The sequence below is a fragment of the Apteryx mantelli genome, chromosome 8 (assembly GCF_036417845.1).
Source record: "Apteryx mantelli isolate bAptMan1 chromosome 8, bAptMan1.hap1, whole genome shotgun sequence".
NCBI classification, from domain to species: Eukaryota; Metazoa; Chordata; class Aves; order Apterygiformes; family Apterygidae; genus Apteryx; species Apteryx mantelli.
The window spans coordinates 12,886,466-12,900,595 of record NC_089985.1 but is presented as its reverse complement, the minus strand read 5'-3'; the positions used below and the strand labels follow the sequence as shown (position 1 = coordinate 12,900,595).

The window sequence follows — 14,130 nt, the reverse complement described above, 5'->3', positions numbered from 1 at the left end:
TGGAGTTTTTTTTCTCTCAACACTCTGGAACTGAGGTCATGGTGAAAAGGAGCAACTTGCCCAGGATCTCACAGCAGGTAACAGAGCAAGAAACTGAGCCCAAGTCCCAGGCTGCTTTCACAGAGATGGGATGGCAAGCTGTACTGCTTTCAAGCAAAGCTCTTCCTGAATTTGTCTAAGCAAGGCCATTTTTAGCCCAATGCTCTCCTATCGTTCAGTTGGGAAACATTTTTGTTAAATGCTGTCTTCTCACCAGTGAATTTTGGCATGCTCATTGCTTGATGCATAGCTTGACCCTGACACAGAAGACATGGTGCTCATTTCTCCACGACTGTCAGATTTTGCATTTGTTTATATTTAAATGGCAGAAACAGCAGTATTGTGCTGAGATGCCACTGGGCACCAAGTCCAGGAGCAACTGGAAACTTTTAAGTCATTGAGTGCACTGAAGGAGGTAGGATCACATGTAAGGGGAGACATAAAAGCTGTATCATAATGCGTGTGGGAGCTAAATTAGGGTTGCACAGGTTCATTCTGACACTTCCTATCTTTTGAGCAGATACAGTGTAACTATTTAAGGAACCTTAATATTAAATGCTAAAATAGAGGCAGACGTGGTATTTGATGTAGTGTGCAAAGGCACAGTCCGTGCCGCAAAGCTCCCCTCCCACTTGAGCTTGAGGGTTAGAAAGTATGGAAAAAAAACTTCACAGATAGGGGAGAAAGAAAGTGGGACCATGAGAGACATAATTTAAGAGACTTGTGGTTTACAGTTTAACGTCATTACCAATAGCGAGAGAATCTACAGTTACAGGACATATAATGAAACTTTTTTTTTTTTAAAAGCTTCTCAGTTTTATGCTGTTTCTCCTTATCCCATGGTTTGCGCTCTTACTCTAAAGAGCAGAAAATTCATGGCTGGTGAAGCAAAACCAAAGAAGTAGCTGGCACAGAGAAGTAAACAGGATCATCTTTTCAATCACCAGACACTAAGCGAGGGGAAAAGCAACCAGCTTTATTCCATTTTCTGATGCCCTCCACTCTTTCATGGCTGGCATTACAAAAACAGTATTCCCAACCAGTGTTGAGTTGGCAGTGTCAGCAGAAAGGCCCATGGGCTTCAGCTTGTGCAGCCACAGGCTCTGAGCCGTTCTAAGTGTGTTGGATAGCTGGTACCTATAGAGAATTAGCTTCCACCACCTGAACTACTTCTTACTTGAAGACAGTTGAAGAAATCAGAGGTCTCTTGGTTTGTACTGTAGAATTCAAAACGTTTCCCAGCTCCTGTGCCCGGACACACGCTGCCTGAATCCTAGCTGTACAACGAGACAGCGGCGGGCTGCCCCCACTTCCCTGCCTCCCAGTACCGTGGTCTCCGTGCAGAGGAGACCTGGGCACTGCGGAGGGAGTGAGCTGCAGCATCCTCTCACAGCCCCTCCAGGGCTATACTGCCCTGCGCTGCGATCATTGGCTCAGACCTACAGCGTGGTGGCTTTCATCAGCACTTAAAAAAGGAGCCAGAGAGGGGCGAATGAATACAGACTTTTAATATTAGCAAAGTCCTGTGTCTCTTGTTGACAAGTATTATAAACAATAAACTGCATCGCAGCTGCACAGGTTATAATGCTGTGCTTGTCTCAAGATTACAGAGACTGGTGCTCTGTTTCTATGGCTTAGGTACCTCCTGAGGGGAAAAAGTACAGCTTTCAGCATTCATTTGAACATAATTTATTCTCTCTGTTATACAGAGGAACTTGATACAGCATTAAAAATTACAGGAGTTTTTGGCATGAGAGTTTATAAGGAGAGAGTAGGGTGGTAACTGTGCCATATGTTATCAACGATGCTGTCACACGCTAATAAGATTCACAAAAATGAAACATTAGGACTTCAAGGATGCACTGTACCAAATTCTGAATACCTGTCTGAGGGGCGAGGTGGGCGATATTCTGACAATGAAGACAATGTTTTTTAAAAAACACTCATACAAGATGCATAAAGGGGGATGGTATGGACTGTACCAAGGTCAGACTTCTGAAGGATGCTGAAAAGCCGTCTGGTCCAAACCCCCTTCTCTCAAACCCAGGGAGGAGTTTTTTGAAGCCCCAGGTGTGATCAGTGGGTGCAGGAAAAGCTTCCTTGGGTGTAAACGCCAGTCACGTATTTAGGCCCATAAACAAACCCCTCTCAGCAGTTCACTGGAGCATGTGGAGAACTTTGGTTAATTCCATAAAAGTTGGTAGGGTTGCCCATGAGCTCAGAGCTGTAAGTAGTGTTTGCTTGGTCTTATCAAGGTCAGAGGACCTAGTGAATAATAAATACTCCTAAGTGGAGACCCTTTAAAACTTGTATCCCCATCGAGTAGCTGAGAGCCTCTCAGAAATGAGCTGCTATAAGCCTTGTTGATGTAGAATAAGGAGGGAGGATTGACAGGGTTTTAGAACAGGTTTAGGATGAGAAGAAATGCAGCTGAAAGCTTAGCTCTGGTGGAAGCACTGTATGTGCTTCAAGTAATGTTTAGTTTGGATTTCCTTTTCAGTGGGCAGCGTCTTCAGGGTGCTTTAATTTGGGGGTTCTAACCATGAAACCGACAGGCTGAAAGTGATGAAATTTGGGCCCTTAGTGTGAGCTCCTAAACTGTTATTTCATTCTGTAAGCTGAAGACTGCTTTCCTGAGTCACTTCTGCTTGCACAGGCAGTCACAACCTTTTCTCTCTGATACGATTCTCGTCCTAGTGCTCCATGCCTCCGTTGTGAGTGTGCACACACCCCTCCGTGAATGTGCTCATGGGATCACTCCAGGTCTGTGCATCCTACCTGTGGATTTCCAGTTGGACTTCAAGGAGTTAGTTTTGACCAAGAATTTCCCCAGTGACCTGGGACCAGCCTTTCTGAGGCCCTGCTTATGCCGGAGGAATTAGTACCCATATTAGAGCAACTTGTCAGCACCAGCGCTGGTAACAGTGTGAACGCTAGTGTGGACAGGCTCAGGTGTCTATCTCATCATGAAAATTTACAGAAAGCAGCTTTGCTCCGTAGTCAGTGTGCAACCAGCTGCTAATTATCCCAGTGCAGGCTAACCCCAAGGGTCCCACTGTCTCCTCGCACCATGCATACGAACAGGAACCCCAGCGGAGGGTTGCTGGCAGGGCGTTCCCTGTCTGAGGCAGCCAAGTCTTCCAGACATACCACAAAGCCCATCTAGTCTCTGAGGCTATGGATGCAGGAGGGAGTTCAGGAAAATAAGTATTTTGTGGGCATAGTGGGATGCTGGCTGGCATTTCCTGCTGTGGGGACCCTATTGGTCTTTATGTTTTAAATGATGTCAGGGCACCTAGGATTTTAGATAGGCATATTAATTTGGATGTTATGAATCAGAGTAAGTATCAATAAGCAAAGCTGTTAAGAAATCTCTCCTCACTCATGCACATCAGGAACGTTTTCCTCTTCAGCATGTGTTCTTCAGTTCCCCAGCAGTACAAGCAAATTGGAAAGTTCAGCTGTCATTTGGGGAAGGTCATAGATCACACTAGCAGCCTGAGTAATCCAAGAGGTTTTAAGTATCATAGCATTTAGTTTAAAGTGAAATTTGCTCTGACAGGGGCTGGCAGACCAATAGGAAAAAGAAATATTTGTGCTTGGAGAAGTGCATGTGTAGAGACCGCGAGTATAACTGATGGCTGGAAGTGATTTCAGTCTAAAAAAAACAAATCATTAAGAGAGTGCATAGGGGTAAAATACACAGTTCATATTTTAAAGGGTCTCAAAATGAACCAGCAACCGAGGTTAGCAGTACATAGTAATTAGCTGTGCTGTTCACTGTTTAACTCCATAAGCTCCAGGCATGGTGATAAACTTTGCACAAGAAAACAGTGGTGCTTTGACTGTGTGGTTAGCGAGCGCCAGTATCTCTGTGCGCATGCATGCAATTTTGTAAGACAAAGCTGCCTTAAATAACTTGCAGATTAAGGCAACTGGAGAAGTTGTTTATCTGAGAGGTTTGTTGTGGTGTTGTGTGATCCGTATCCGTTATATAACTACAGGGATTGCGCACGCTTCTGTTAGGTACCTAGCTGAACGGGGCTGCCTGACGGGAGGAAAAAAAATACCAGCTTGGGGACGAGTGTTGTTGCCTTGATTGCATAATTATGTGCCCCTAACTTTGGGGGAGGACAGGCTGGTGCTTGCTTTATTAAGCACTGAGTTCCTGTGTAGGTGAATGCCAGCAACCAAGGAGAAAGTTTTGAAGTTGACTGCTGGTATAAATCTAAGAACGCATGGCACAAACCATGATCTCAGGCCAGTCGTTAGCCGGCAAGTGTTTACAGCCGAAAAACTGCCATCTTTCCTGGCTGTACCCTTTTGCTGTTCTTGGCAGACGTGGCAAGGATTCAGCAGGACTCGGTTTCTAAACCCCTGTCTCCACCTCCGTAGGCTGTGCTTGCAGAGTCATTGCCCTTGGCCTGCCAGCCTCATGAGCAAGCCAGACTTCAGTCCGCAGAGGCGTGTTTGATGTTTCGTTCCCCTACCCCTCGGTTACCTCCTGGGTTCGATAGCCTTTTCCTTCAGCCGAGAGGACAAGCTTTTTGCTGCAGCCTGCCAGCCCAAACAATCACACAGGCAAAGCTGGTACGTCTCAAGAGCACTAATGTGTAAAAATGAAGCCAACTTTTTTTGAAGCACGGACAAGCCTTCATTTACTTATGAAAAATATTTAGATAGGAGAGAGTGGTGATTTGATCAAGGTGTTTTAATGTAATTTTGTGTTCCGTTCTTTTTTTTTTTTTTTTTTAATTTAGTGTCCAAAGCAGTTATCAGCTGATCCATCTCTTCCAGTTTTCTTCAGGACACTAACATATGTCTAAACCATTTGGAAATAACTGATACTCCTCAAAGTTTAAACTCTAGAGATCTTTACCTAATTACTTACACATTTATAAAAATATATAAAAAAAGATTTGCTGAGAAGGTAATTGAAAACATATTTTCCCCACTCTCTTTATCAATTTAAATACATTTGAAAGTTCTTTGAATAAGGATTACTAAACGGGAAGTAGCTGGGAAAACTCTGTTGGCAGTGATAGAGACCCATTGCCACCTTGTGGCTCGCTGTTGTTATTACTCCTCACCCAAATGAAAAAACAATGTTATTTTAGTTTGGGAGTAGGTAATGGAGTGAACAGAGAGTTAGGAGGGGCCAAAAGAAGTTCTTGAACACGGCAGTGTCAAGAGAAACCACATTGGCATGTAAAAAGGAAGTCCTGCTTCAAGGTGGGCGTCTCGGGCTGAGGCATTTGGTTTGTCCCTCTCTGCCACAGTAAACCTGAGGCTGTTACAGCCGTCTCCCCAGTAAGCCAACAGGCACGGCCCGTAGTAGCCTGACCTGCAGCCAACAGCCTCCCAGCTTAGGGATCTTGGAGCCATACCTACAACATCTTTCCAGAATGAAGTTTTTGGTAGTGCTGTGAACAGCTAACAGCGATGTAAGGAGCCTCTAGAAATAAAAACAACTTATCCACAGCTATTGTTGTTATAGTCACAGAAAAAAACACTGGAAGATAAACACACAAAAGTATTTTCTGTTAAAATATCTTTTCATTATAAATCAACTGCAGACATTTTAAGGATTTTTTTTGAAGGAAACAATAGAATTCCTTAGTATAAAAGGTAGACTTACAGGGTCCTGTTTCTCTACTGTTACCCAGTGTTACACATAGGAGGTATCACTGGCAACTGGAAATTTGTAGTAGCACAACAAAACTGGACTCTGAACCTCCAAATCCCCCTATGGCATGCTTTAGTATGTTATTAACTCCTGATATTATCGGTATCGGAAGAACTCTTTTAAAAAAAATTGGCCTTGTTTTAGAGTAGTTACTCAGCTTTTTCATTTTCTGAACTCCCAAACAAATTGGTCAGCTTCATGCTAGGTCCTTGTTGGTGTATTTAGAAGAGCTTTGGGGCCTTTATTCAGAAGGCTATACCTAAGGGTGGCCCACGTGAGATCTGTCTGTCTAATCCTTTTGCATGCTGCACACTAGTCACAGGAATAGAAGCAGGGGACCGTGCCCTGGTTAAGGTGAATGCAGGCTGCAGTAAAGTTGGAATGCAGGACTTGGTATTTCTGGAGACAAGAAGCAATAGATATAGAGAAAGTAACACTGAGGACTTCTCCTAATCTCTTTCTGCAGGAGTCTTCTAAAGCTTCAAGGCTGCTAATGAGAAAGATATCATTTGCCAGATACAAATGAGGGACCTAGAGCAAAGAGCAGCTTCAGAGGTTACTAGCTTATTTCATAAAGGGCTTGGAAAAGGGGAATAGGACTTTGAAGTGGATATGGGAAGGAATGGGGGGTGAGAGGAAGGTGTGGAGTCAGAAGCACGTGTTCACATAGCCTTGTATCTATAGCAGACAGGACACTATATGGTGCACCACTGCTACTCAGCTTCTCTTTGCCGTGCTGAAAGGACTGATCAGCGTTTAAGGTCAGACTGATGGCTCTGTGTACAAGTTGCGAGATGGACACTGCCAGTTCAAATACAGACAGGCAGATCTGGAAATAGCAAAGCACTTTCAGGGCACTGCATTCCTCCAGAAACAGTCAGGTGACACAGAACAATTTTCTCTGCAGTTTGGCTTGTTGGTTGTGTTCTCTCCCCCTCAGAGGGCAAATCTCAGCCTCAGGCTTTCAAAATTTGTATGATTATCAGAATGTCCCATAAGTGAACTAGTTTTCTGAAGAAACAAGCACAAAGGATGGTCTTTGAGGACCTCATGGAGGCATAATCCTAGGAAAATATCTTTGCAAGGACAGTGTGCTGGACATGGTCCCCACCACTTCAACTGAGCCCTTGTGGTCCAAGCGATTCAGCAGTGCCAGCTTTTCGCTGCGCCAGGGCCTGCAGCCCACCCATTGTCCGTGTTGTGGATGGGTCATTCTTTTCCAGGCCCCGACTCTTGCCTAACCCACGTTCCATATGTATAATTCGCAATAATGAGGTTCAGCTTTTTCCCACTCTAAAAACACTTTGGTTCTTTGTGTTTTGACAGTCTTCAGCAGGGAAGTTCAACTCCTTTCAATGCATCTTTAGTCAGACAATAAATTAGAAGCCTTCTCCATTTGTCCTGCTACTGAAGTGGAAGTTTAAAAGTGACATAACTGTGAATAGGCAATAATGCAGTATCTTAGGCAATAGTCATCTTTTCTCTACCTCCTGCATGAAAGTTATTGTTGAACATGAAATATGTGCCACTTTTCCCCATGCAGTTTCTGTGCTTTAGTATGTAATTCATTGCTGTAGGACACTTCAGATGTAAAAGATGCTGTTCTGTGTGAAAAATGAATTATTCTGTCTCATTAGAACATAGTCTTTGAGTATGTGATGAATTCTTTCTGCCATTTGGCTGTCAATCTTTTACCCCATCAGAAACACTGTGTCCTTTACTGAACTATGTCGTTGTGCCAGATATTCTCTCTCTCTCATTTCCAGTTGGTACTTCCGTAGGGGCTTTAGAAATGTACTGTCTGTCTCTTAGAAGGAACTTGGACTCTTCAGACGTGCTGTGTAGGGCAGAGTTACCAGTGGACTTTGCAACGAGCATACTTGGAGTCTTCCCTGAAAGATGTGTTAACTTTAATGTATAGGTAGAGACACTGAGTCACAGAAGCAAAGTGCTTTGCCAGTAAATGCACAACTGGATAGAAAACAAGAGTTCTGTCTCCTCTGGGATTCCCATTTGACCTGAAAGTTGAAAGCAGCTCACAAAAAGCTCGTTAAACCCACAATGCCAACTCACCACTTCCTCGCTTGTTATGTTTAACTGGAAAAAAAAAAAGCCAACAATTCATGCAGTGATTTTGTAGGCCTGCCATTCCCACACAGGAATTGTGCTGATTTCTCTGCAGCGTTTCCTTTTTACCGAGGCAAGAGGGAAGACAGAACAGTACTGACTAGACGGGGAAGGTGGCTTGCAAAATTGCCTCTTAAAACTGTCTCCACAGCAGGAAGTTTGAGACACCAGCATTAGCGCACCTTCCCCACAGTACAAAACCCTCCAGTTTCTCTCTCTTTTCTTTTTATAGCATTGGAGTGGATGGATTTGGTCAGTCCTCCGGGGTTCCTGGCCGCCCTGCAACTGCGTATGGATACCGCCCGGATGAACCTTACTACTACAGCTATGGAGCACGATAAAGCAGCCCCCTCTGCAGTCCAGGATGCTGCCTCCTGCCCCTGGAGGAACCAGCCTGTGTGTGGCTGGCAGTAGATCCATCCTTTGGTAATGCATGACTGTACCATGATGGGTCCCTCATTAAGTATCCTTTGGCATGTGTAGCTCCAGATAAACCTAGCCTTTCTGGATCCAGTGTTTTAGTGACTGTTTGCTCCTCAGTTGCTCTTTATTATCATTTTTGTACAGTATTTGCTCTGTGACTTGAAAGCAAGTATGGGAAAGCTACTAGACTGGAAAGTGTCACGTTATGTATATTAAGCTACTAATTTAATTTCTATTAAATATAAAAACCTGCATTGTCAGTAGTGATGAATGTGTTTCTAAACGATGTTTCTTTTGTTTTACAAGGCATTTAAAAGCAATGCTTCATGTGAAGCGTGTTTAGCATGGACTGTTTCCCTTTAACGTTTCAGTAACAGGAACACTGTTAAGCCGCAGCATCTCCTGGCACTGCCTTGGCACATACTTACCAAAGTCCAGTCCTGGGTCTGAAGGCTTTAACAATGGAAGGATGGCACAGATTCACTTCCCTTGGGCTTCAAACACTTACAGTCCAGCTTAAACACTTAAAATTAGAAACTACACTACAAAAGAATACCTTTACCATAAACTGTTTTAATAGAGTTCCTGTAGACTGAGAGAAGACAGCCACAAACACAATGAGGACTAGCAAGAAAAGAACACCATGACTTAGTTCAGAATCCAGATGCAGAGTTTTCCCCCCACTTCCCCATCCTAAAATACAAATGCATCCTGTCCTGCTTGTTCACAGGGTTTAAGTGGGATCGAAGCACAGATCATAGCTCATTGACTGAGCAGCAGAGACAGGCTAAGACACCTTCACTTTGGATTTATACTTGCAATGTCTGGGATTGCATTAAACCATGTTTTGAAACATGCTGCAGGCAAGCAGAGTTTAGGCTAAAGCTATTCTTAAATTTTGTACCCCCATCCATAATAGATACCAGAAAGCATATGGACAGGTGCCCTTTCTGGACACAGCTATCAAGACAGCAATTCAAATAGTAGCTCACTTCTTAAAGCAAAAGCTCCCCCCAACTCATGATGAATGGCTATTAATTTGCAGTATTGTTCCCCTCCTCTTTCCTCCCTCATTTCTGGTTTGTACAGAAAATTGACTTGAATCAGGGGCTGATACTACTAAAACAATAGCCAATAATCCCTTAAGACCAGTGTATATGCGAAGAAGGTGATCTTCAAAGGCATAGAGGTGTTTAGGAAGTTGACATGGTATTGTTCTTATGCCTTAAAAATATCTTTGAACTCCAGATTGGCTAAAACTTTGCTTGATCTTTTAAAAGTGTACAGGTATGTTTATATGCACTATTACTCATCATGTTTCATTCTGCATGACTGGAAAGGCTTCCAAAATTAGCCATGGTATTTCTTACCAGTTTTCAGCCTCCTCCCTGTGCTGGCTTCACTTACTGGAGGTGGGTGGAAGAACAGCATTGCCAGGATTACAACTATTATTTTTTTAAACAGTTTTTAACTAATTCTTATGCAATTTATTAGAAAATTTAAGATCTCTGTAGAAACAGTGCAGAAAACTTGAATTAAACGGTTGGGGTTCCTGTATCATCCCTTTCTAGATTCTTTCCATTGCTCTGAGCCCACACTTTATCTGCCCAGCAGTTGTGCCACATTTAGTCAACAAATTTCAGCTACTTTATAGTTGCAGCTGTGACAGGAATAACCCAAACTGTACATTCACACTCTGGCTTTTCTTTTTGAGACTGGCACTCACACATTAGACTCTTCCAGAAAATTAACATGAAGTTATTTAAAGCAGTTCCCCTCCTTTTGGAATGTGGGGGTTTTTTTTTGGGGGGGGGGGGGAGGAAGTGGGTCCTTAGAGTATATGCAAACTGTCAATGAAACTGAAGGAGCCTTTAATTGGAAGCTTCAGGTTAACGAGAAACTAGAGCTGAGCTTCAGCAAATGGGTGGGTGTCTGTAACTGTAATACATTTGTGACCATGCTGAGAATAAATGGCAATGGAAAAATCCTGGCTGCATTTTTAGTATTCAATGTTAGGAGCTTATGAGAAAAAAATAAAAGATCGAGTATTTGTAGCTTTGCCTGGCAACAGCTAAAAGAAGAACATCATTTATCTGCAAGCAGAGCTTGGTAAAAATTACTCAGCACTTAGTAGCCTGAGGACAGAGCCTGCTAGCCAGGATGAAAACCAGCTGTGCCACTATATTCTCTAAGGCAGGGGAGAGGCTGATTTTCTCTTTAATTACAATCCTGGAGCCAGAAAGGGGGAAAAAAGATATGAGCCCGTACACTTTCCAATCTATAGCACATTTCCTGTGGGTGTCAGAGGGAGACTGGAGATTCTGACCTGCAGGGTAACTTTTTAATTATCTGTATTTATGGATTCAGTCCCTGAGTACTGTATCCTGCATAAAATGGGGCGAGAAGGGATCTGCTGTCTTTTAACAACTTCGACTGCTTTGGTGCTTTACTCCTCTTCCTTGTTTCTCTCCCTGACTTTGTATTGCTCTTTTCTTTCCCTACAGCAGCAATCCCTAACCATCCCAGAACTGTCCTCTTTCCCACTCTGCTAATTAATTAAAGATAGTGGTTATGCAGGTGTTTCAGATCTAATTAGGCTGCAAAGTTAATAGCACAATTAAATAAGTGTAGGCTACAAAGTTCATACCTCTGTTAGCTATTATTCAGGCTTTCTGCAGATGTACACGATGCTGTCAGTGAGCTTTATACTTATTGCACCATCCTAAGATCTTATTTTAATTTATTATTTGTATCACACTGGTATGTAGGAGCTTACTATGGCAACACAGGGGGAAAAAACCCAAAGCAAACAAATATCCTTGTCCTAGACAGCTTATGAAGGACCTGTCTTTCAATACTGGTGTATGGGTGGAGTTGTCTGATAACAGTTTCACATGCGTATTTCATTCTGAGAGACTACCATGATTCTGCTGAATTTAATCCACTCTGGATTAAATTAAACAAGAACAAGATGCATCTTATTTTGAAATAAGCAGGACAAACTCTGTTTAGATGGAACAGATTTCAAGTCCCTCTGACAGGTTCTTTAATGGAATTCCTGTAATACAGCACTGATGAACTAAACTGTCTACCCTTAATGGGAAAATGCTTTGATTCCTGTTAAGAGGACCGTCTTTACTGCTGCTTAGGAGCACCAAAGTGCTGTTGCCATACATATATTATGTTGATAAAGATCCCAAACATACCTGTCTGCTAGAAGGGAAATATGCCCTCTTCTGCACCTCTCCCCAGATCTGCCTATTACCAATGCAGATATGATCATTTCCTTTTACCCTCTCCTTAGTCTGTGATTCTAGGCCCCAGTTGAGTGAACAGCACCAACTTTCATTTCCTCTCATTATTACTCTCAAGAAAAATAAAATACAGTGAAGCTGACTTCTTAGTGCAACTTCTGCTCCAACTGACAGCACTTAAAGTTGTTGTGACCTGCTCATTTTTGGTTTGTGACGTTCAGGAGAGAGTGCTGAGGGAACAAGAGAGGTACTGGAGCTGTCTGCCTGCACAAGCTGCAGAAGACGAGACTGCACATAGTTCACATTTAGAAGGTGACATTTGCAAACAGCCAGTCTAGAAACATACTTGAATGAGAACATGGATTTTTCTGGAATTGGTATGTAAGACAGGATATTGTTTTGGGCTGGTTTTGTTTTGTTGGGGTCCCCACCCCCCCAAAAAAGAGAAACCTACTTCTGTTTATTAAGAAATTGAGTACTGTAGAAACACCTTTGGCAGCAGAAGGCTAATGTAATGTAGTTGTATCTAACATGACTATGTGGCAGGAGGACATCATTGGAAGAGATGTCAGCTGCAGTTCAGGTTGCTGCTGGAAGCATCACCCCAGTCCTATTTGTGCCCTCTGCCTCTCCCAAAGGCCTTGTGGCCTGGAAAAGGAAGGGCTGGGAAATATTCCTGCCAGTGCAGACAGCAGAGACTGAAGCAGAGACTGCTGAACACTACTACAAAACTGTCCTTTTAGATCACGGAGGCTCTGCTCTGTGTAGATGTTCTCTTTGTTCAACCTTTTCTACAGTGACTAGTTCACTGTCTCTCCAACTGTGCCAATCTCTTCGTGCCCAAATGACTTAAATAACCAGTTACAAAACCTAACAAGGCAATTGCTAAAAGCTCTGCACTCCTGCCAGTTCCGTTTCCTCTTTTCTTCTTCTACCCTTGAAAGAGAAGGAAGGGGGTACACACCTGCCTAATGAGGTCCTGAATTATTCTCTGGAGGTGCCTATGTTGGCTGTCTTTGCAGCTAGGCTCTTTCCTTAGGAAAGGCAAGTTGTAAGTATTGAAGAACAGAAACTAGCTCTTGCGTTTGTACAGCACCTAGTACAGTAGGGCCCTGATCAGAGTGAGCTCCTTGGTACTGCTTCAGTTGGTATGAAACAAGGGACTCGCAAGGGGAAAGCAGATGAAGGGAAGGAGAGCATCTCAGCAGAGGACCACTGGCAACGCAGCAAAGTGAATATGCCATAAATGACAGAGAGCAGTCAGCAGCTGAGGTTTGCTTTTTCCTGAGAGCCACACGAGTTACACCACTGCCTGAAGCCTGTTGCCAGAGCTACATGCTGTGAGTGGAAATCAGTCACTGCTTGTTGTTAAGAGGTTTCTGTCCTCCCCCTGCAGTTGTCCACGTCATCCAGTCTTCTGTTTCTCTCTCCCCCCACCCCCTAACATCTGCCCAGATTGTAGGCCTGGAGGCCAGTGTTTTCTAACATGGTCTCAAATTCAGGTACATAAATCCCTGCTCAGGCCCCTGAATAAACTGCATGACTTCTCTATGGTGAGGAATGTCCACCATTCCCCTTATTTTGCACTTTGGGGTCAGGGTCTTTTGGTATTACTATTTGTCCCGTTTGGGCCAAAGACTTACAATGCTTCCTACCTTTGAAGGAGAGAGGTGGGATACCTGAGCTTCATTTTAGGTTCTGTTCCTGTGTTCATTATGTCACCACATAGTATGTGACATACTACACCTCACAAGGACCTGTTCTACTTTCCTGCACCCTCCTTCTCCCACCATCTTTCTGCGTGATTTAAAAAGACCCTGATCATCCAGCTGCCAATACCTCCATCTGCCACAGGTGTCGACTCCTCACAGCACGGTGCCCCGTTGTTAACCCTGGCGGGCCAGCTTACAGACTTCCCAGTGCCCACTACTGGAAGGAAGTCTTCCTCTTTACTTACCTAAACAGACCATAAAGTTCAACTGAGTGGAGTTTGGGTGAAGATCTAAGGGGATCCCTTCTTCTGTCCAGATACCTGTGGTTTTGTTGCATCAAAGGGACTCTAGCATAAATGAGTTACTGGCCAGCAAACATGTTTCTCTTGGAGTATCTGCAGTGTCCATGCTCTGGGCATGAACTAGAAGGCTTTGCCTGAAATGGGGGGGGAAAAGTGTATTACTAAAGAACACACCCTACAAAGTTCATGCCAGATTTGACAGCACAAAATTTAATGCATGCTAAACTGGTTGAGTTTAGTTACTAAAGAAAGCCAAGGAGTTAGCACAGTTTAGACCACCTTTGTTACATACACTGCCATTGCCATTAAATCCTTGTCTAGACAAGGCCATGGGTATGGGGTGTGCTGTTGGGCCCTACTCACTCTAAATGTTAGGTTCAAAATGATCGAGCAAACCACATCCTAATGCCCTGGCGCTGCATGAAACTGGAATAACATTGGCAATATGAAAATAGTGTGTGAAAAGCCCAGACCTCCCACTGTACTATAGTAATTCCTTTCAGTGTTCATTCTGCTGTCCAAAATACTCACGTGAAATCTCTCCCTGGAGTCACTTTACTCTGCAGCATAGAGGGCAATTAGTTTTA

At 43.5% G+C, this 14,130-nt stretch overlaps 1 protein-coding gene across 2 annotated transcripts in view; it reads left to right on the top strand.

Annotated features, from left to right (window-relative positions):
• KIFAP3 (kinesin associated protein 3) overlaps positions 1–8,529 on the top strand; it is a 72,387-nt gene extending 63,858 nt beyond the window's left edge. For both annotated transcript variants that reach the window (XM_067300655.1, XM_067300654.1), the window contains one exon: positions 8,085–8,529. In XM_067300655.1, coding sequence (XP_067156756.1) covers positions 8,085–8,193 — 109 coding nt within the window. In that variant the 3' untranslated portion in view covers positions 8,194–8,529. The remainder of the gene's footprint in view (positions 1–8,084) is intronic.
• The last annotated feature ends 5,601 nt before the right edge of the window (positions 8,530–14,130 follow it).